General features: G+C 40.6%; 1 protein-coding gene across 2 annotated transcripts in view; it reads right to left on the bottom strand.

Moving 5' to 3' along the window:
* LOC131985058 (zinc fingers and homeoboxes protein 2-like) overlaps positions 1 to 23,771 on the bottom strand; it is a 189,829-nt gene that overhangs the window by 29,608 nt on the left and 136,450 nt on the right. For both annotated transcript variants that reach the window (XM_059350088.1, XM_059350087.1), the window contains one exon: positions 2,470 to 5,786. In XM_059350088.1, coding sequence (XP_059206071.1) covers positions 2,470 to 5,435 — 2,966 coding nt within the window. In that variant the 5' untranslated portion in view covers positions 5,436 to 5,786. The remainder of the gene's footprint in view (positions 1 to 2,469; positions 5,787 to 23,771) is intronic.

Below are 23,771 nucleotides of genomic sequence, written 5' to 3'. Positions count from 1 at the left end.
TCTTAGACTGTTTAGGGACCCCAGGATGCACAAATATTGACATGCAGTAAGCCAAAATAACTGATTTAATGCATGAGAAACTGCATGTTTTTTTTGCCCAAAACAGCATGGTTACAGTATAAACTGGGCATGTCTGTAAAAGAAAAGACTTGTGGGTACTTATGGCGATTAGTTGTTGGAACACTAAGTTGTTTGTTTGCCCAGGTTTTTGGCCAAAGTGCATCAGCATAAAGTGGGCATGTCTGTAAAGAAGAGACTTGTAGGTACCCATAAAACCTATTTTCATTTAGATATCTTGAGCCCAGAGGTCAATGGACCCCTGTGAAAATAGGCATGTCTGTGATAACTCTAGAATCTATAAGGGTCTCAGCTTTCCAGTCAGACCCGATTTATGCAACTCACAGACTGTTTAGGGATCCCAGGATGCACAAATATTGACATACAGTAAGCCAAAAATAACTGATTTAATGCATGAGAAACTGCAGGTTTTTTGTCCAAACAGCATGGTGTCAGTATAAACTGGGCATGTCTGTAAAGAAAAGACTTGTGGGTACTTATGGCGGTTACTTGTTGGAACACTAAGTTGTTTGTTTGTCCATGTCTTTGGCCAAAGTGTATGTCATCAGCATAAAGCGGGTATTTCTGTAAAGAGGAGACTTGTGGGTACCCATAGGACTTATTTACATTTAGATATCTTGAGGTCAGAGGTCAAGAGACCCCTGTGAGAATAGGCATGTCTGTGATTACCCACAAGAGTCTCAGCTTTCCAGTCAGACCCAATTTATGCAGCTCACAAACTGTTTAGGGACCCCAGGATGCAGGAGTATTCAAATACAGTAGGCCAAAATAACTCATTTGATGCATGAGAAACTGCAAGTATAAAGTGGGCATGTCTGTAAAGAAAAGACTTGTGGGTACTTATGATGGTTAGTTGTTGGAACACGAAGGGGTTAAGTGCTTTAAAACACTTAAGAAATAACAGGGTTAGGCTTAAAAAACACCAATTCCTGACATAACTTCTAACAATGGGACACCAGAGCACTACTTCAGAATGAAACACTTCCATGAATCCGCCTCCGCCCCTCTTATTGCTTCATTAAAGGACAAAAAAATCTGATATAGATTAACATATCTGTGGTTTGCAGAAACATTTTTTGGGGCGTGGGTTTTTGTTGCTTGTGGAAGACAAACATCCATCGCTGTCTGTCTTCACTGTGGTGTTTTGCACATGTATATATATATAAATATAAATACACATGTGTGTGTGTGATGTGTTCCTCACTTGAAACAAGTCGAGACAACACCTGTTAGCCGAGTCACACCTGCAGCTTTTCTTTCTTTCTCCGCCTCTCATGTCACATCAAAAAGCCTGCAACCTTGTTTGTCCTTGTACCCCTTAATTATAAGATAATTTTTATTTCTTGATTTCGAAGGTAAAAATTAAAGCTTATTTAATTGTGTTCATTGTGTTTTTCAAATTAAATATTTATCTGTGAACCTGAAGAGCACCAGTTGGATTTTAATTTTGGATTATTGTTTGATTTTTTTTTTTTTTTTTGTCCCTGGGTGATTGAAAATGGGCCTGTATTGTTGAATCTAATCTAACTTTATCTATTCATATTAAGTCTAAAAATTGTAAAAACCATAGACTGTGTGAAGACTGGACAATACATCTCCATCAAGGCCTAAATATCCTGGAAACGCCCGACTATTACAGCCGTCAATCATGACGCCACAGACCATTTTATGGATTTTACAGATGTTTTGCCCTCACCAATGGAAAGCTGTCATGTTGTCCATCTTTATATGCAGTTTATGGTTAAATCTGATTGCATATATGCATTATTTCATTGGGGGTGTCACAGGGTGCCAAGGTCTAAAAAACAGGGTTCGTACACTTTAGCAGTGGTCAAATTCAAGCATTTTCAAAGCTTTTCCAGTATCTTACACCTGTTGTAAATTGCATGTTTTAAAGGAGTACTTACATACTAAAAGGGGGAGATTTGAGATTTGGGATAAATTTGAGATAAAGCTCAAGTTGTTCTTGTCAATAATCTGTAATTTCATGAATTGTTGCGGCAATTTTTGGGTTGTTATCATTTGTAACACAGATTTTGTGATAAATTTAACCTTTCATTTTTACTCAAAAACTGATAAAAATGGTCAAAACTGTGATTTGGTTTCATAAAATTTTGACATTTTGTAGAGTTCTGTATTTTTCAGCTATTGTATGTTGAGCTCTTTGTATATTGTTGTCAATAATCAGTGAAATTAATAAATTAATAATCAATTACTCCATTATTTGAAGGCTGTTCTCATGCTTAATTACGTCTTCAACCTTTCATTTTTACTCAAGAACTGATAAATATGGTCATGGAGGATTGATTCCCGCTCAAATCTAAAACATCTTTCTTGTGCCACTAAAAAAGCCCTAAAAAAACACAAAACTTTAAAATTTCTGTAAAGTACCTGCCAGCAAACCGGTCTTGGAGCTCCTCGTGACTGCTGAGGCTGTTGGCGCGCTGCTCCATCAGCCAGCCCAACTCCACCTCCAACACCTTACTGCTGTTGTTGTTGTTGTTGTTTGTTAGGGCTCCATCCTGACAGCGCTGGAGGATGCTGGGGGGAGTGTTTTTGGGCGAGCAGACGGGCGGGAGCCCCTGCCCTCCGTTCACTCCGTTGTTGTGAAAAAGTTCCGTCAGCTCCATGCTGCCGCTCTGCAGCCGGCTGTCGGTGAACCAGCGGGCGAGCTCGGCGCGTCCCGTCCGACCCTCCAGTTGGCTGAACTCCTCAGGGGAAGGCCACCGCGTTTGAGCAAAATCGTCCTTGAGGAGCGCCATGGATCGGCTGTCTGGAGGCACTGAGCAGGAGTTCATGTTGGGGATGGAGGGGGCGATGATGGGCAGGGAGTGCAAGGGCGCCAGAGGGTTCTTCAGATGGCCCACACCACTGCTCGGTTTGTGAATCCCGTTCAGCTGCAGAGTTTCGTGCTGCTGCTGTCGTTTCTTGGCGATGGCAGCGATGCCACCTGCGTCCATCCTCTTGGTGCCCATGGAGTTGAGGAGGGCTTGTTCCAGGTTGTCACGTAGTGCACGGCGCTCCACAAACCAACTGTCGATCTCCTGGTGAGACAGGCGGGTGCTGCCCGCCAGATTGTCCACGTCGCTGAGTGTCGGGAAGCTGTTCCTCAAGAAGTTCTCCTCCAAGATCTTTAGCTGTTCCGCCGTCTTTCCCTTCATCCTCTCCAGCAAGGGGAACTGCGTCAGCACCGAGGACTTCTGATGAAAGTCTGGTTTCAACGCCGCCAACGGGTCGCAACCGTCCAAATGTACGACTCCGTTGTTGTGAGCAAGTGATTGATTTTGATTGTGGGACCATTTGCCGTCCGTGCGAGACGTCCCGTTGGCCTCCAGCAGAGGAGTGAGTACCTTATCTCCTCTGGGGTAGCTGGCTTTCACCTCCACTCCTTGCTGCTCTTTTAGTTTCTTGCTGTCCAAGGGGTACCCGGGGATCTGGGTGGGGGCTTTCGCCAGACCGTGGATGGACTGGATAATAGGTGGCCTCCTCATCTGCGGGGTGATAAGCGGCGGGGAGGTTGGCAGCTTCAGATCGGCAGCCGGCAAAGAGTGGGTATTCGGGTGCTTTTCTTTGGAAGTGATAGGCGTAGAGAGCGGATAATGCAGCGAGTTTTTGAACGGCGGGGCAAAGATAGGCGGCGGGACTATCAGTGGCCTCGTTAAAGACTCTGGAAAGACTATGGAGTGCAGCGACACCACCGGCTTCGTTTTGGGGTTTCCTAACGCAGAGAGAATCTTCCCTTTGGACGACAAACACGGTGATGACGACGACGATGGCGGTGGCATTAAAGGCACAGTAGCGGAAAGCCTCTTCATCTCCGTGGTGACCAAAGGAGCTGCTACAGATCTCTTCATCTCCGTCGGGACGGGAGGCGGGGCCATTGGGAGGCGGTCTTTCGGGGGAGGAGGGGGCGGGGGAGCCATGAGGCCCCTGTCTTTGGCGTCGCCGGAATGGGGGGCGACGGCCATGATGGGCCGCTTGGACTCGGGGCCGAACACCGTCGTCAGGTGAGTCGGCAGGGATCGTTTAAGGGCGGGGCTGGGGCCAGCATGAGAGTTTGTGGTGCCGACGACACTGAACCCATTGGACGCGGTCGTCCGGACGTAACTTGTGTGCCCGACGGTGGTGTGGACAAAGGACTGCTGGGATTTGGCAGACGGTTGAGAGACGGTAGGCAGGACGGTGAACGTGTGATGTGCAGGAGGGATGGAGCCGTTGAACATCTTCTTCCTGGCTTCCTCCACCTCCTCCGGGGACCAGGTGATGCCTTGCTTCAGCCGCTGGGTGGTGAACCAGACTTTGATCTGGTCCTCCGGGTGCTTGGAGGCAGCCGTCAGCCAAGACAGCTCGGCGTGCGTCGGGTAAGGGAACTTGTTAAAGGAGGTGATCAACGTCAAGTTGTCGTCTAGGGAAGGGTTATATTTGGTGGTGTTCAAGGGAACAGCTATTTTTGGTACAGAGTTAAAGTTGGGCGGGCGCTGGAGCATCGGGGTGACATGGGAGAGCCCTTGGAGGATGGTGGGTTCGGGGATGATGACCGTTCCGTTGATGTTCACTGCTGTGATTTGATTCTTCTGGATCAGGCCGTCCCGCTGGCTTTTCGGTTCGCTCCCTTTGTAGAGCGACTGGATGCTGTCCGGGGTCTTCACCGTGGTCGATATGCAGGGCGGGAACACAGAGCTGCTGTTGCTTTCACCCTGCTCGTTTGTCACGCCGCACTCGACTGAATTGTCCTTGCCTTCGATTGTCTGCTCTAAGATAGTCTGATTGTTCATTTTTATCCTCTTGAACTTGAAGTTCGTCTCGCCCGGGTGCTGGCTTTCGTTGTGCTCTGTGAGAGAGTCAAACTTCTTGGTGTTGAAGTTGCAGACGGCGCAGAGGTACAACGGGTTGAGAATGACGTTCGGGTGGCTCGAGTCCACGTGCTCCTTGAAGTCATTCAGGTTCTGCGTCGAAAACGGGCAGTATTTGCACTCGTAGCCTCTGGGCTGCTTTTTCTGAGACGCCGGGTCGGAGTCGCCCCCGTCCCGGTCCTTCTCCTCCGTGGCTTCTACGTCTTCGATGACGGGGGGTTGTTCTGTTTCACCCGGCTGCTCTTTTTGTTCTAATGGCTCAGGATTCTGGTTCTCCACTGGTTTTGGAACCGTCTGCTGGTCTGGATTCTCTGTCTTCTCCTGCTGGGGGTCTTGACTCTTCTCTTCTGCAGATTCACAAGCTTCTGATTGTTCTTTTTCTGTTGCATCATTGTCCGCCGATACTTCCACGTCCATCACCTCCTCGGGGTCGTCTTGCTCCTCGGGCATGTCGCTGACGACCCGGACCATGCAGGGGTTAGAGGACTTTCTACGACTGGACATGGTTGCTGCTGCTGGTGGTGGTGGTGGTGGTTACGATGGTGGTGCTGGTGCTGCTGGTTGCGTTGAAGATACTGTGGTTTTTGGCTGCTGCTGCTGCTGCTGGTGCTCGCTGAGGACGTCAGCGTGTCTGTTTTTGAAAGGGCTTCACTGGGGTGGATCGGTGGAGCTGATGGTTGTGGATACTGGTAGGCGGGCGGAGCTGAAGTCTCCAGCGTGCAAGAGGGAGGGCGAGAACCGGCTGACGATGCGGGCCCAGGACCGGTTGTGCAGTGGCGTCTCCCGCTCACTGGCAGTGTCAGCTACCGACCGGGGCGTCATGGGAGGGCATCACAGACAGCAGCGGCTCTCAAGCTGCGCAGAGACAAACACAGAGAGAGAAAATTACATGTTAATATTGTTTGTGTTCAGTGAGCTGCGCTGCAGCCACTTGGGGAAAGACTAAAAGCAGAGAAAAATACATGTTAGAGAAACATAGAGAGAAGTCATGTTGATATTGTTTGTGTGTGAAGTGATGCGCTGCATTCGCACACAATAAGACAAAGAACGGGAAAAATGCATGATGGGCAATGACAGAAGGGTAAAAAAAATAGATAATTTGCACTTTTGTAAAACAGCCAAACTACACTTTGGGTTTTATTTATTTGAGAGATGTGAGATCAACACAGTACAGCGGATAAAAGACAGCGATATCAGCAGAGATTTTTATTCTCACTGGGGTCACTTGTACTGAAAATATACACAGTGTTTTATTATTAGACGCTGCAGATCAAATGTTGCTTCAAAAACACTAAGTTGGGTTTGAACTGCACACTTTAAAAAACCCTGAAAAAAATGAAATCTTATGTAATTTTCAACAACATTAAATATTTATGGTGAAATAAGCAACAGATCCCTAAAAAAAAAATCCTTTATGTGGTATTCACAAGAGTTTATATTTTGTTGATCAGAACTGAATTAATTACTGAATCTACAGAATTGTGCTTTGATACAAAAGTTAGTAAAATAGTTATTCATCAAGCAGGAAATCTGATTTTTTAACTTCTAAATGATAGTGAGGGTTTGCTCATGATGGTCTGATGAAGAAAACAAGTGAAATCATCGGTTTTAGGCGCCAAAGAGTTTAAAGGTTAAAAAGCGAGCTTGTGACTGGAAGGTCGGCGGTTCAATCCCCCGACAGGCAGGTTGAATCTGGAGCTGCTCAGCCTGATCAGAGCATTGTTTTCACTGAGTGTTTGATTAGAAATGGAATATTTTGGGTTTTTCTTTTGACTGCTACTCAAACAAAGCCAAAAATAAAATCAAAATATACGACTGTAAACTGCTTTTGATAGGTAGTTTGTAAGCTTTAATTTTGGAAGGTTATAAATGGGGGAGATCTTGGAAATGTGAAACTGTAACTATAACGTAGTAATTGTGAATGACAGCAAGGTGGAGTATAAAGCACAAAAGTGTCAGTTGGAGGGGTCAAACCAACCAGGACTTTCACCAGGAGACATAAAATGACAAAAAAGACAGAAAAAAAGCCACCAAATGACCAAAAGAGAAACAAATGACCAAAAAAAAGATACAAAATGACAAAAAAGACATAAAATGACCAAAAAAGAGACACAATGACAAAAAAGAGATACAAAATTACCCAAAAAGGTAAAAAAAAAAGACAAAAAAGACATTAAATGACCAAAAACAGACAAAAAAGTACAAAAAAGAGACAAAATGACCAAAAAAGCCACAAAATGACCCAAAAAGATAAAAAAAAAAGACAAAAAAGACATTAAATTGCCAAAAACAAACAGAGAAAAAATTACCAAAAGACACAAAATGACCGAAAAAAAAGAGACACTAAACTACCAAAAAAAATACAAAAAAAAAAAATACACAAAGTGCTATTGGAGCACAAATTCAACCAAATTGCATCTTTTTTTTTTTTTACAAGAGTGAAACTTATGATGCCTTGCAGTCGTATTTCGTCGTATTTTGTAAGTGGTGACCGGGCTGGTGAAAGAGGCTTTAGAAAAGCAGTAAATATCTCATTTTTGTGAGAGAAACGTAATAAATTGATGATCTCTAATAAGAGAAATATTCCCTCTGGAGCTGCTTGTTAACAACTCCTGATGAAAGACGAGAGGTTTCTCTGCTGATAAGCAGCGTGACATTTCACTCCACCGCCCGTCCCTCCTCCCTCTAAATCATGGGTCTCAAACTGGCGGCCCGCGGGCCAATTGTGGCCCTCATGATGATATTTTGTGGCCCCCACCTTGATATGAAAGTTTAATGTGAGTTTTATATGAATGGCACTTTACTGTGTTGTGTGTGGAAGGTCCCTTTAATTACTTTTTTTTGTAATTTTGTGCCTTTTTTAAAATAATTTTGTGTCTTTTTTTTTAAATAATTGTGTCTTTTAAAAATAATTTTATGTCTTTTTTGGTAATTCTGTGTCCTTTTTGTAATTTTGTGTCTTTTTTTTGTAATTTTGTGTCTTTTTTGTAATTTTGTGTCTTTTTAAAATAATTTTGTGTATTTTAATAATTGTGTGTCTTTTTTTGTAATTCTGTGTCTTTTTAAAATATAATTTTGTGTCTTTTTTGGTAATTTTGTGTCTTTTCTTGTAATTTTGTGCCTTTTTTGGTAATTTTGTGTCTTTTTTAAAATAATATTGTGTCTTTCTTGGTAATTCTCTGTATTTTTTGGTCATTTTGTGTCTTTTTTAAGTAATTTTGTGTCTATTTCTGGTCATGTTGATGCCTCCAGCGGCCCCCAGCTAATCAGAGTTTGAGACCCCTGTGCTCTAAAGTCCTCGCCAGGTTTCTGCTTGGTCCTGAACATGACAGCAGCTCCGTCAGGTCCAGCTCCATCACACGCTGGCAGACGACGCCGTTTGCTGACAAAGCCGAGGCCGAGGAAGTTAAAAATAAAGCCAGGCTGACTGACAACTTGGAGCGAGAAGCGCCGCCATCGCCGCCGCCGCCGCCCGAAAATTACATTGAATCCACTTAATCAGGACACGCTGTTCCAGGCCAATCACATGTAAATGCAATAAATTGAAGAGTCCACACCAACTACAAAAGACAAAAAAAAAAAGTCTCCAAACCCCATTAAAAAGACATTAAGCGTCTTTCATAGATTCGGGCAAAGACAACTTCACAGGATAATTACCCTGTAATCATGTAATAAGAGAGACTCAGTGATGAGATCTCCTGACAGCTATCATCCACACAATGAGAGAGAGAGAGAGAGAGAACAGGTAGGAATAAATATAGGAACAGAGGAAATAAAAGGAGGACAAAGGGAGGTAAAGGAGGTATATAAAGAGAGAAGACAGTGGAGACGAAAGGGGAAGAGAAAGAGTCTGAAAACTTCCAAGCTGATGAAAGAGAAAGAGGCACAAAGCAGAAGACGTTTTAACTAGGCCACGGCCTGCTAGACGGAGAGAGAGAGACAGAGAGAGAGAGAGACAGAGAGAAGAGGAAAAGAAACAGAGGAGGAGAAAAGAAAGCAGACAAACATAAAGAGGGAGGAGGAGAGAGGGACAACAGAGTGTTTAAAGGAGACAGAATCAAACAGCGCAGGAAGAAAAAAAAAGCTTTTTACATTTGACGGAAATATCACAAAAATAACACGATTAAATGGTGCTTCTTTTTTATTATATCTGCAAAGTTGAAGCTTTGAAAAGGTGTCCTAATCATTTTATTTTGGAGGGGGGGAGAGGAAGGGAGGGAGGAGGGAGGGAGGAGGGTGAAAAACACATTTGCCAGAAAAATTGAGAGTATTTCAACACTTAATTAGTATTGGGCAAGCTGTTATTTGTCCCCAGTGTCAGTTAATGTTGGACATATTTCATGCTCCCGCAGCCTTGATCGGCTCCACACGAGACACATTCACAGCATCCAGAGTCCTGTTTGGATTGTTGCACCAGTAATCCTATGTTATTATAAATCTGATGCATTTACATTGCTGCTTACTGCCGACTGCAACTAATTAGATTCCTTCACAAGGAAACAGAGAAATAATGTGATGGACGAGACGAACAATTAACTCATTTGAGTCGTTTTTTTAAGACTAAACTTATCTGGTTTTTACATGTGAGTTGTGGACAATACAAGACACAAAATGACCAAAAAAGACACAGAAAGATGAAAAAGGGAAACAAAATTGCACAAACAGACACAACATGACAATAAAAGACAAAAAAATTACAAAAAAGAAACTAAATGACCCCATAAAGACATGAAAAGACCAAAAAAGACACAAAAAGATGAAAAAGGGAAACAAAATTACAAAAGACACAAAATAAAAAAAGACAAAAAAGGCCAAAAGACACACAAAATGATATATATATATATAAAAAAGAACTAAATGACGAAAAGAGAAACAGAATTACCCCCAAAAAATACACAAAATGATAAAAAAAAGGAAAAAAATGACCAAAAAGACACAAAATTACAAATAAAGATACAAAATGACAAAAAAAGTCACAAAATGACCCAAAAAAAGACCCAAAAAACTGACAAAATGACCAAAACTGAGCCAGTCCTGAGAGAGTCCTGTTCCTGTGTGTATTGTAGCAGTGTGCAGCCAGACTGAACTAATCCTATGTTATTATAAATCTGATGCATTTACATTGCTGTTTACTGCCGACTTCAACTAATTAGATTCCTTCAGAAGGAAACAGAGAAATAATGTGATGGACGAGATTCACTCATTTGAGTCGTTTTTTAAGAGGAAACTTATCTGGTTTTTACCAACTGAAAATCTTTGAGTTGTGGACAAAACAAGACACAAAATTATATTTAAAAAAGGCCACCAAATTACAATTAATAAAATAGACACAAAATGACCAAAAAAGATACAAAATGACCAAAAAAGCCACAAAAAGATGAAAAAGGGAAAGAAAATGACAATAAAAAACACAAAATTACCACAAAAAAGACACAAAAAGAGGAGAGGACAGGAGAGGCTGTTTACACAGAGCTGAGAGGAGAGGACAGGAGAGGCTGCAAATATGACAATACTGAGAATATGTAAAATATGTGGACTTTTTTGATAATTGTGCTTTCTTTTGGTAATTTTCTGTCTTTCTTGGTAATTTTCTGTCTTTTTTTGGTCATTTTTTTTTTTACAATATTGGTGACACTTGTGGGTACTTGGACAAGTGTTGTAGATAAAAAAAAAAGTTTTTTAAATTGTCAGAAAAATTCACCCTTTTGTTTTTGTCTGATTCCTGTAATTCTAACTGTGCACTAAGACATGTTTGAGTTGTTTCCCCTTCTTCCTAAAAACTGTCAGGAGTTGAACACTTAGACGAGATTAGAAACAGAGATGTAAAACCTCCTGATCCGAGAGGAACTATGAGACCTGAGAGAATGAAAATAATTCAACCTGAGGACAGAAACAACACCGGCAGCACCGCCATGCTCCAACAATTAAAACACAACTAGAGTCAGAAGTCATGTTCCTGCCCTCTCAGCTCAAATATCTCTCTGTAAAAACCTGCAGCGATCCAACAGACCTGGTTAATACCAGTCTGGTTCTGGTGGGGGGGTCCGGGTCGGGGTCGGGGTCCGCCGAGCATCCACCAACTCTCACCATGTGGAAGTTGGAATGAAATGTTTGGCCACATTCTTGGTTTGTTCACTTGTTTCCTTCAGTGTGTTAACCTCCTGATCCCAACACAAAACTTTATCACTTTAGACCTTCTTCTGTTTTGGCACAAAGTTCGTTATTTAACTCTGTGGAGGCTTTTTGGGCTATTTTGTCCATTTTTTTAATCCTTTTCCATCCTGCCTGTTTACACCACTTAAACACCTTTTCTCGTGTATTTTTTAGTTATTTTGTGTCTTTTATTAGTTATTTTTGGCCATTTTGTCTTCTCATTTTTTGTCTTTTTTTAGGCATGTTTGTTCATTTTGTGTCTTTTAAAATTATTTTTGTCCTTTTTTGGTCATTTGTGTCTTTTTTTAGTCATTTTATGTCTTTTTTTTGTCATTTTGTGTATTTTTGTGTCTTTTAAGTCTGTTTTTAGTCATTTTTGGTCATTTTGTGTCTTTATAAATTATTTTGTGTCTTTTTTGGTCATTTTTGGTCAATTTGTGTCTTTTTTTGGACATTTTGTGTCTTTTTTGGTAATTTTGTGTCTTTTTTTAGTCATTTTTGGTAAATTTTGTGTCTTTTTAAACTATTTTGTGTCTTTTTTTGGTCATTTTGTGGGTTTTATTAGTCATTTTGTCTATTTCTGTGTCTTTTTTTCATTTTGTCATTTTTGGTCATTTTTTGTCTTTTTTTACTTCCAAAACACTATCATGCTCAATAAAGACTTTTAAATGTTTCAAATGTGACCAAAGGTGTCAAATCTACCATATAAGAGGGTTCCATCCAGTTCTATCATTTTATACTAAATCTATTTGAGCTTGTCTCCAGTTTTACTTGGTATATCATCATCAAACTGAAACTGGCCTCATGGAGTTTACAGCCAGAACTTTAGAGGTAAATTTACAGTAGGGTTCCACGCTGCTTTGTTTTCTAGTCTGATGGAGGCAACAAGTCTGGATTATTTGGAGCTTCTGGAGACTCCAGAGGGTTAAAGAAATAGTCCAAAGTTTTGGTATTTCATATTCTCAAGGTTCAGCCTTTCTTTAGAGGGGTGGATGGAGGTGAAGATAGAAAGTCAACAGTAGATGCCACATAAAGCAGTAAACCACTTGTGAAAGTGTGTAAATGTGAGTTTGGAACATGAACATGAATGTAAGAAGGTCATTCCAATGCTCATAAGTTGCTGCAGCAATCTTTTGGCTTAATACGATTTGGTGCACAGATTTGGTCCAAACTTTAACTTTTTTTTTTACCATTTAGAAATGATAAGAATGGTCAAAAATCCTTCGAACCTCCAACATTAAGACACCAAGACCTTAAGGAACTTGAGGAAAAATCCATCCAACAATTTGGTTAAAAAACTTTTGACATCTTGGAGAATACTGTAAGAATTGCGTTTTTTGGAGAGCGCTTTTGTTGTTCTTATTGAAAAATCCTTTGAATCCTCTATACACTGAGCTCAAGTTCCACTGACCAACATCATTGAATCCACAAGAGTCTCAGCTTTACACTCAGACCCGATTTATACAGCTCACAGACTGTTTAGGGACGCCAGGATGCACAAATATTCACATACAAGAGGACAAAGTAGCACATTTAAATGCATGAAATTACCAAAAAACTATACGGTTCTGCCTCAAACAGCATGGCATTAGTATAAAGTGGGCATGTCTGTAAAGAGGAGACTCGTGGGAACCTATAGAACCCAATTTATGCTATTCCAAATCCATCATATGCAATAGGTTAAAATAACACATTTTACTGCAGGAGAAAAACTGTATGTTTTTGATCAAAACCGCATAAAGTGGGCATGTCTGAAAAGAGGAGACTTGTTGGTACCCATAGAACCCATTTTCGTTAAGATATCTTGAGGTCAGAGGGCAAGAGACCCCTATGAAAATGGGCATGTCTGTGATTACCCGAGAATCCACAAGAGTCTCAGCTTTCCATCCAGACCCGATTTATGCAACTCACAGACTGTTTAGGGACCCCAGTGTGCACAAATATTAATATGCAATAGGCCAAAATAAAACATTTTAATGTATGGTTTCTGCAAAAAATTGCATGCTATCAGCATAAAGCGGGTGTGGCTGTAAAGAGGAGACTTGTGGGTACCTGTACATCCCATTTTTATTCAGATTTCTTGTGGTCAGAGGTCAAGAGACCCCAGTGAAAACGCGCATGCCTGTGATAACCGTAGAATCCACAATAACCTCAGCTCTCCAGTCATACCCGATTTATGCAACTCACAGACTGTTTGGTAAGCAGGAATATTGAAAGAAAAATAGGTGAAAATAGCATTTATTCTGCAGGATTTATGCACAAAACTGCATGTTACCTGCATAAAGTGGGCATGTCTGTACAGCAGAGACCTCTGGGTACCTGTACAACCTATTTTCTTTCAGATTTCTTGAGGTCAGAGGTCAAGAGACCCCTGTGAAAATGGGCAAGCCTGTGATTAGTCTCAGCTTTCCCGTCATACCCGATTTATGCAACTCACAGACTGTTTAGAGCTCCTAGTGTGTGCAAATATTCAGATAGAATAGGCCAAAATAACAATTAACTGCACTGTTTCTGCCCCAAACTACAACATAAAGTGGGCATGTCTGTGAAGAGAAAATGGCCTTACCAATTACCAAACTTTTGTCTAATTTTGGAGCCTTATTAAGCCTCTTTCCTTGCAAGATATCAGGACACGGTTGGTACCAATAGATGTCATGTGTGTTGTTTCATATAATATCAGTATCTCCACTGAGAACAGTTGAATCGTGAAGGGGTTAAAAAGGAAATTAAGGCGTTTTCTCACCATTTTCCTCTATACACTGACACGCCGTGGTACAGCCCAATGTTATCTTGTTTTCTTAGCCCTCCTTTCTCAAAGACAGCTGTTTCTTTTAAACTCCAGTTTGTAGCTTTGTGTGATAACCTCGATAACACAGATGACATCACTTTTACACCATCACAGTAACTTTGTCAGATTTCACAAAACTCCCCACAGAGTAAAAGACCTTCATCACCACCAAGGTTTTAATAGGCTGAATACTCCTCTACATGACGACTAAACTGATATTTGAGCCCCTTTAAAAAACAACTGCCATTCTGTTAAATGGAAAAGGTTTTTATTATTCCCCAAACTATTGTTTTGGTATTCATTTCAGAGATATTGATTTTCTATTTTCCCCTAAAATGCCACATATTCGCTGCTTCCAGTGACTTAAAAAATCTCTTTACTTTGAGTATTATGTGATGTTGTTTGTAAGTCAGACTACGACGAAGCAAATTAAAGAGTGAATTAACTTTTTGAGTTAATAAATCAAACAATTAGTCTTTAATATACTATCAGTTATAGTTTACAGGCTGTATAAATGTTGCTGCAGATGTTCTTCATCCGGGTAAAAACACCCAGTAATGCCGTCCTCCAAACAACCAAAGAATCTGTGACTTTGCTTTGTACTTTATGCCCCGAAAACACCAGCCAATAATTCACTCCACTTTACCCCGATCTGGGCCACACCTCCCTTCAAAAACAGATATTAAATTTTATTTTATTCCTCCACAGATGGTGGAAACCCCAGAGCTGCTGGCCGTCCCCGGTGGTCATCCAGAACTCATAAACCAGAGCAACATATGGGACTCCTGTTTGAAGTTATAATTGTTAAAGAGATGGAGAAGATGCAACCGACGGAAGACTTTCAATAAGTCAAGTGGGTGTATTCAAGCTAACACGGGTGTTAAGTTGCTCTTTAAAGACGTCCCCTCTGACTCTTATTTACCGATCATAAAATAATCATTGCTGGCAGGCGAAATACTCGACAAATAATGGGATTCTCATTCATGTTTGCTACTTCTAAACATGTTGCTTTGCTTTAAAAATACTTTGCCAGAGACCCAGCTGCTGCCAGAGGTGAAGTGGGAAATAAGAGATGAAACGAGAGGAAATAGAAAAGCGAGTAGGAGGAGGTGAGGAGAAGAGAGCAGAGGCTACATGTATAGGAAGAGGTGGAGGGAGACGAGAGAAGAAAGTGAAAAAAGGGAGAAAGACGAGAGGAGAGAGAGTGTAGGAGGAGAGACAGAAGCAACAGAGAGACGGAGCTGAAAAAGAGAGATTAGATGATGGAAAATGAGAGTGTTGGAGGCAGACGGAGCTGCAGGCCGGAGCTGCGACGGCGGCTTCGCTTCATGTCGGCGAGGAGGAAAAAAAAAAAAGGAGGAAAAAAGACACAACAGTGTCATGTTTTGCTGCATCACTGGATCGGCCTCGAGGACTCGGGCCGGCTCCCGACGACGGGAGTCATATGCCGCTTGGCTGCGTCCCATTTTGTCGGGCTCAGCTCGCCTCCACGCAGCCTTGTAATTACTTGTACTGTATTTGTGTACAGGGGATTGTTCGGAGCGTGGTGGCACTCCGTAATTATGTAGAAAATAATAAAACTGCAGCCGTGACAGGAGTGATTTGCAAATTGCAAGAAGCGGCAAATTTTCTTTTTTCGAGAGAGGCAGGTGAGATCAGTTTTACCTCAACCAGAAAACAAACAAATCCTCCCGTTCCTTTCTTCTTCTACTCATCGTTTCCATGTGACATTCAGGGAACTTTTCTCCCCTCCCCGTGGGATTCCCCTCATCTGAATCCTCCCAAAACCAAATTCAGATCAGGATGGGACACCAGAAAATGGGCATGTCTGCCCAGGAGTCTCAGCTTTCCAGTCATATCCGATTTATGCAGCTCACAGGCTGAATATTCAGATAGAATACCCCAAAATAACATACTGTACTGCAAAGTAGCACATTTAAATGCATGAAATGACCAATAAACTATATGGTTTTACCAAAAAACTATATGGTTTTGCCTCAAACTGCATGGTATTAGTATAAAGTGGGCATGTCTGCAAAGAGGAGACTTGTGGGAATCTATAGAACCTATTTTCATTTAGATATCTTGAGGTCAGAAGTCAAGGGACCCCTGTAAAAATGGGCATGTCTGTGATAACCTTAAAATCAACAGGAGTCTCAGCTTTCCAGTCACACCCGATTTATGCAGCTCACAGACTGAATATTCAGATAGAATACCCCAAAATAACATACTGCACTGCATAGTTTCTGCACAAAACTGCATTGTTTCTGCACAAAACTGCATAGTTTCTGCACAAAACTGCATTGTTTCTGCACAAAACGGCATAGTTTCTGCACAAAACTGCATCGTTTCTGCACAGAACTACATGTGATCAGCATAAAGTGGGCATGACTGTAAAGACAAGACTTGTGGGTACCCATATAACCCATTTTCATTCAGATATCTTGAGGTCAGAAGTCAAGGGGCCCCTGTAAAAATGTCTGTGATTACCCTAGAATCAACAGGAGTCTCAGCTTACTGTCATACCCGATTTATGCAACTCACAGACTGTTTAGAGACCTCAGGATCCACAAATAGAACAAAATAACACATTTTTACCTCAGTTTTACCTCAACCAGAAAACAAACAAATCCTCCGGTCCCTTTCTTCTTCTACTCATCATTTCCGTGTGACATTCAGGGAACTTTTCCCCCTCCCCGTGGGATTCCCCCCCGTCTAAATCCTCCCAAAACCAAATTCAGATCAGGACGGGACACCAGAACTCCCAGTGAAAGTGACACCAGAGTAAGAGGAGCGTGGGCGCCGGGTGAGGCAGGGTTCACTGCAGGTTTCAGAGACACGATGAGGAAAAACATATCAGATTCTCTCCTCCGTCAAGGACGAAGCCAACCATCAGTCTAACCACAAACTGTATCCATCCATCTATCTGACTGCACTGTAGGCAATTCAGTCTGCGTGTCGAGGCGGACAAGGGCACGCCGGAGAGAAAAGGGTGTCGAGGAAGCCATAAAACAACTCGGAGCAGGGAAAGAAGGTAATGAGGAGATATCTTGGGAAATGAAATGACAAATTGGGAGGACGAGAGGAAGATCGGAAGGCGCCAAGTGTGCTAATAGGAGGGGTTAAAGACGTTTTACTGGAACAAGGGCAAAGCGGAGAGGACGAGGGAGGAGAAACATTCTGGCACAGAAAAGGATCCAGTGAAAACAAATTCCTCCGATGCTCGTCTCATGGTCACCAGGGGATCTGGAGCAGGGTGACTCGTAAATCATCCTGATGCTCCCACAAATCTGACTTTTCATCTGCAAAGAGCCCAAACAATCAGACACTTTCCTCTCTCCTTCCTACGGTGGCCCTGAAGTGCAAAATCACAACAACAAAACAGAAAACACAGCAACAAAACTTTTTTTTGATTTGCCGTTGTGTTTTCTAGGGTTGTCAAAAGTATCGATACTCAAAAAAGTATCAAAACTAAAATGTTGTATCCGGGTACAATACTCATTTTCAAAAGTATGGATAGTTTATTGTTATGTGTGTAAAGCAAAGCAAAGGAATGAACACTTAAGTTATGTTATTGCTATTTTTTTTATCCAGCTTGCCTAATATTGTGCACAGCATACAACCTCAAAATATTGTTCTAATTGTTATTGTTTATTGTATTTATTTATTTATTTTCTGCACTACCTCAGACCTGAAGCTTGTTATCATGGTTGCAGTTTCTTTTTGTACAACTGTTTTTTATTATAAATATTTAACCTGTGGTTCTGTTCATTTTTACATGTTGCATTTTTCTTGTTAATAAAAATATTTCCGTTAAATTTTGGGGTCTTTGTTTTTATCCTGGTGGTATCGAAAATGGTATCGAGTATTGAATATTTTCCTGAGTATCGGTATCCAGTTGAAAATTTTAGTATCGTGACAACCCTAGTGTTTTCTGTTTTGTTGTTGTGTTATTAGGGCTTCGGGACAATCGCACCGAGCACTGGTCCCATACAGCAATAGCTGTAGGGACAAATTATATATCAAAACGTGCGGTTTGATCGGGATCGTTGTGCTATTACTTTTCTCTACAGAATACGAATTTTTCGCGTTGTAAGTTGCAAAAAACTGCCCAAAATTTTGCATTGAAGTGAATGGGAGGGCCGAAAAAAAATTAGCGAAAAAGAACAATAATTGGAGATTTTTAAACGTCTACTTCTCCGGCATAATTTCACCTAGAGACTCCATTTAAACTTTAAACAGTAGACACAAGTCTTGTGTATCGGTGTATTAATCCATGTTTCGATAGGTCATATAGTTTTTTATCAATCCCTGTTCAATGACCATGATCATTTTTGGAGAAATTCTGAGATTATAATGGGTGTGTATTGCACGGAATGTTCGTGTCACAGTGTGTGACATCATCACCAGAGTGTAGAGGGAGAGAAAAAACTGTCAAAACATAAATTTGAAAACTGCGCTCCAGGCCACACACACACACACACACACACACACACACACACATTACTGTTGTGTTTTTGATTTGTCGTTATGTTTTCTGTTTTGCCGTTGTGTTTTGCACTTCAGGGCCACCGTACTTTTCACCCCGAGAAATCTGTAAACTTTGAGGAGCTCTAGGTGGGGTGGTCCTGGTGGTCCTGGTGGTCCTGGTGGTCCTGGCACCTTCCTTTAGGCTCGGCCACGTTTTAATTACAGTTTATGAAGCTGCGTGTGCATGAGGAGCATGAGGAGCATGAGGAGCATGAGGAGCATGAGGAGCACGAGGAGCATGAGGAGCATGAGGAGCGTTGGGATGTTGCTGTTGTGTTCAGACACAGAAACAGATGGACCGGAGTGGAAAAGGCCTCACTGAGCGTAATTACATGTTTTTAATCTCTTCAGCTGCGTTTCTCCTCACAAACCGACCTGATAAAAATCTCCTCCTCCTTGTTTTTTGTAAACTCCAGCTGCTGAAACGTTGTTTTTAATTAACATCTTCTTCTTTACCGAGCGCTGCTCATCGTGGAATAAAACGTATTTCGTCCATGAAATGTTTCAAAAGAACCCCTCAACAGGAAACGTGTTTATCAATTTGTGTGACTTGATTCTAACTAAAGTGAAGAGTGTTTGTGCTGTGACACATCTGCTCTGTCTCGAGGTTTCGTGGTGGAGTTTCATCTCGTGGATCCAGTTCTGTCATTATCCTCAAAACCTTCTGGTGACACAAAGCCAAGCGGCGCCTCACATCGGCCGTTTTATGAGCTTCTGACTCCTGAGGTGAAAGTCAGCTTCACTTGTTTCTGCTGACTCTCAGATGAGTCCAGATGTGTTAAAAAGGGCTTGAAAAGTAAAAGCTGCTCTTCACAAAGTCAGGAAAAAGTCTCGTCTTTCGATTAAAGGTGTCGAATGTTATATCCAATTATGATTTTGGCTTCCAATAATTATTAAAACATGACAATCAAGTTAAAACGATTAGTGTGCCACTTTCAGTTTCACCATGATGCCCTTGATTTGTGTTATGTTATAAATCTAAACTGTCTTTTGGGTTTTTCGGGATCTTAAATATGGCGTTTGCTGGTACTGGATCGACCGTGATCAACCAATCATAGTACACTGTTACTGTGTTGCTCTCATGCTGGGAGAGTCCCTGCTCTGGAACAGGATCTAAACTGGCGTTCTTGCAACAAAAAGGAAGGTTCTTTGGACTAAATTAACTAGATTAACAAATAGAACTCCTGAAAACAAAGTTTTCCAGGCACGTCGCACCAGTTAGAGGCCCTAAATTCGTCCCAGAAAACGCTGGAGGGACGTCTGGGATACTTTGCTTAGCCTGCTGCCCCCGCGACCCGGCCCCGGGTAAGCTACGACTTTGAGAGAGTTTGAAAACGGCGATAGACGCCTAAGGTTGATACCTGGCTCACTCGCTCAATAGTGGGCTTATACGGTTTAGTAAGATCACTGATATACTGATATTTTGTGATACTTTCACTTAGGGTTTTGCATAAATCGGGTCTGACTGGAAAGCTGAGACTTGTGGGTTCTTGGGTAATCACAGGCATGCCCGTTTTTCACAGAGGTCCCTTGACTTCTGACCTCAAGAAATCTGAAAACATGAAAACATGTTATATAGGTACCAACAGGTCTCCTCGTTACAGGCATGCCCACTTTATGCTTTCAGAGCATGTGCGGCGTTCCACGGGAAACTTTAAACATTTGCGATCATTTACTCAAACTTGGTGCCGTCGTGTCTGAACGACCAGATCCTGAAACACCTGACGAGCCTCCTCAGAGGGACGCTGACTCTCTAAAACAGGGGTCTCAAACTCAAATTACCTGGGGGCCGCTGGAGGCAGTGTCAAAGTGACCAAAAAAAGACACAATATGACAGAAAAAGACCCAAAATTTCTAAAAAAAGACACAAAATGACCAAAAAAAGACACAAAATGACAGAAAAAGACACAAAATTACTAAAAAAAGACAAAATGACCAAAACAAAGACACAAAATGACAGAAAAAGACACAAAATTACTTAAAAAAGACACAAAATGACAGAAAAAGACACAAAATTACTAAAAAAAGACACAAAATGACAGAAAAAGACACAAAATGACAGAAAAAGACACAAAATGACTAAAAAAAAGACACAAAATGACCAAAAAAAGACACAAAATGACAGAAAAAGACACAAAATTACTTAAAAAAGACACAAAATGACAGAAAAAGACACAAAATTACTAAAAAAAGACACAAAATGACTGAAAAAACACAAAATTAAAAAAGACACAAAATAATTTTAAAAAGACACAAAATTAATAAAAAAAAGACACAAAAGTACCAAAAAAAGTAATTAAAGGGACCTTCCACACACAACACGGTAAAGTGCCATTCATATAAAACTCACATTAAACTTTCATATCAAGGTGGGGGCCACAAAATATCATCACGAGGGCCGAAATTGGCCCGCGGGCCGCCAGTTTGAGACCCATGATCTAAAACGATCTGTGATGGAGACGCTGAGCGCCGCCTGATGCTCTCGCTGCACGGCCTGCTGGGTAAAGTGACAGCACGGCAACATGTGAATGAAGGGATGACTGAAGGTGATGAGACGCCTTGTTAGGGAACTAAAAGTGTCCTGCTCCTCCTGCTCCTCCTCCTCCTCCTGCTCCTCCTCGGTCCTCATGCAGTACACACTGCCAGCCCCATGTGTGTGTGTGTGTGTGTGTGTGTGTGTGATATAAGAGTGTGTGGGGATGCTAAATGATTGATCAAAGGAAGCCTTTGTGTGGCACCTCGTGGTGCTAATGCATCATTAACACAGCTGGTAGTATGACCCAGCACTGCTCACAGCCGGCTATTTCCAGCAGCTTCTCTCCAGCTTATAGAGATCCAGATCTCCCCCGCGTTATATAAGAGTTCTGAGAAACGCAGCCAGGACGTCATGACTGGTTTTACCTCGGGTTGTTTCAGCTGGAGGGGCAACAGGCCGGGACTAGAGCTGGAGCTACAGACAGGAACAGCGTTTATTCTAACAGAGCAGCTTCATGTTGAAAACTCAGGGACGGTTTATTAGAAACGTCTCTTTTCCTGGTGGGAAGCTTCCTGTAGCGCCACCTACAGGGCAACATGGCAACTTTTGAAACAAGTTTTTCTAAAAGAAAAAAAAACGAAAGGCAAAGATGGGAAGGAGGCCAGGAGAGTGATTTACAGATGATCAGAATAATAGAGAAAAAGGCACAAAATGACCAAAAAAGGCACAAAATTACAGGAAAAAATTAAATTACTTTAAAAAAGACACAAAATGATCAAAAAAAGACACAAAATTACCAATAAAGACACAACATTTAAAAAAAAAAAAAAGTTTGATATGTTTTTTATACAGATATTTACTGTATATTACCTGTATTTTTGAAAAAATGATCAAAAAATCTGAATTATCCGTAAAATACCTCATTTTCATTTTAGTTTTTTCTTGTTTTGTTTTTTTTATAGTGCAAATTCCCCCCCAAAAAAAAGTTAATTACTTTTATTACAAATATTAACAACAAATAAGATTTTATTTTATTTTTTGAATATTTTTTTAAATTCAATTAATTACATTTCAATTGAATTGCATTAAAATGTAATAACATTTTGAATAAATTAAATTGCATTTAAATCAAATTAAATTAAAAAAATAATTTAATCAAATATCTTAAGGTTTTTGACTGCTGGTTGGACAAACAAAAAAACAACGTTTCTTTGCAGTAAAATCCAGCGGAGGCCCTCTGAGGACCCTGAATGGGTCCGAGTGCCCTATGTTGGGCCCCACAGCCCTTTAACAGCATCAGATGAGATAATTTTTTTTCTTTTTGGGTCATTTTGTGTCTTTTTTTGGTCATTTTGTGTCTTTTTTTGGTCATTTTGTGTCTTTTTTTGGTCATTTTGTGTCTTTTTTAGTCAATATGCATGTTAAATTGGGAGCCGCTACTAGTATCAGTAATATAAAGCCTCCTGGAGTGGATTTAACTTTTTTAGCTACATGTTCTGTAAATGAATCACTGCAAAGAAACGTTTCTTATTTCTGTAAATAAAATCTAACTAATAAAATCCTGCGGCGACCCCCAGGGCGCCCTCTGAGGACCCTGAGTGGGTCCGGGGGCCCCATGTTGGGCCCCACAGCCCTTTACCAGCATCAGATAGTTGTATGTGATGACAGATGGATCCTGAGACGCTCTGATCAGAACAAAGCTGGCTTTTCATTGGCAGAGAACCTTGAGAGAACGTTTTCTCGTCTCGGGTGATTGGACGGATAATTGGAGACGGCGGCGCGCTGCAGACGGCGGCGCGCGGCGAGTTAGTGAACTCTTGTATCTCTGAGCGTCTGAAGGTCGAGTCAGCAGAGCTGCATGAGAACGACATCAATCAGAGTATTGAAGCTCCGACGGCTTATCGCTCACTTCTCCTCCTCCTTCTCCTCCTGCAGCAGACGAGGAGACGCAGGAGGAAACTAAAGCAGCTTTTTTTACCGGATTATTATCGCTCATTCTTTGTGATCATCATCTTTACAAAAACTGCAAAATAATAATAAAAAATCAATAAAAATCCAGAAATTCAAAGGATTATTCTTGTTTTTCTACATTAAGTAAAAATAAAGACAATATACAGTAAATATTTAGATAAAAACTTATTTTTTTTAACTTTAATATAACTGTAACTGTAAAATGTATTTTTTACATTAAATTTTAAGTTTTACTGTAAGACAATATATGTATATATATGTATATATATATATATATATATATATATATATATATGTCAAAAACCATTGAATTTATATTTAATCTAAAAAATAGATTGTAGTTAAAAATATTGCTGTTTTAAAAACATTATTTACATTTATTGTCTTACAGTAAAACTTTAAATTTAATGTCAAAAATACATTTTACAGTTAAAGTGATACTAAAGTTGAAAAAATTACATTTTATATGTTTTTTTATACAGATAATTACTGTAATTACCTGAATTTTTCAATAAATGATCAAATATCTGTGAATTATCTGTTAAAAAAGCCCTTTTACAGGGTTTTTTTTGTTGTTGTGGAAATTCCCTAAAAAAAGTAAATTACTTTTATTACAAATATTAACCACAAATAAGATTGTATTTTAATAGTTTTTAAATTTATTTTCTTACAGTAAAACTTTAAATTTGATGTAAAAAAAAATTGTAAAAACCCATAAAATGACCCTTATCGGTCATTTGTGGCATTAAATAAATTTTTATATAATTATATTTTGCAGTATTTAATCTTTTAAAAGTATTCTTCATCACCAAAATACTTAAATTAAAGCTAAAATTATTAACTGATGGACACAAAATTAATCCGCAGTTTTTGTTAATTTTCCAGCTTTTCTGGGATGATTTGCTTGTTTTGTTTATTTTTT

This window comes from Centropristis striata, chromosome 14 (assembly GCF_030273125.1).
Source record: "Centropristis striata isolate RG_2023a ecotype Rhode Island chromosome 14, C.striata_1.0, whole genome shotgun sequence".
Classification (NCBI taxonomy): Eukaryota; Metazoa; Chordata; class Actinopteri; order Perciformes; family Serranidae; genus Centropristis; species Centropristis striata.
This window is presented reverse-complemented; position numbering and strand designations above follow the sequence as displayed.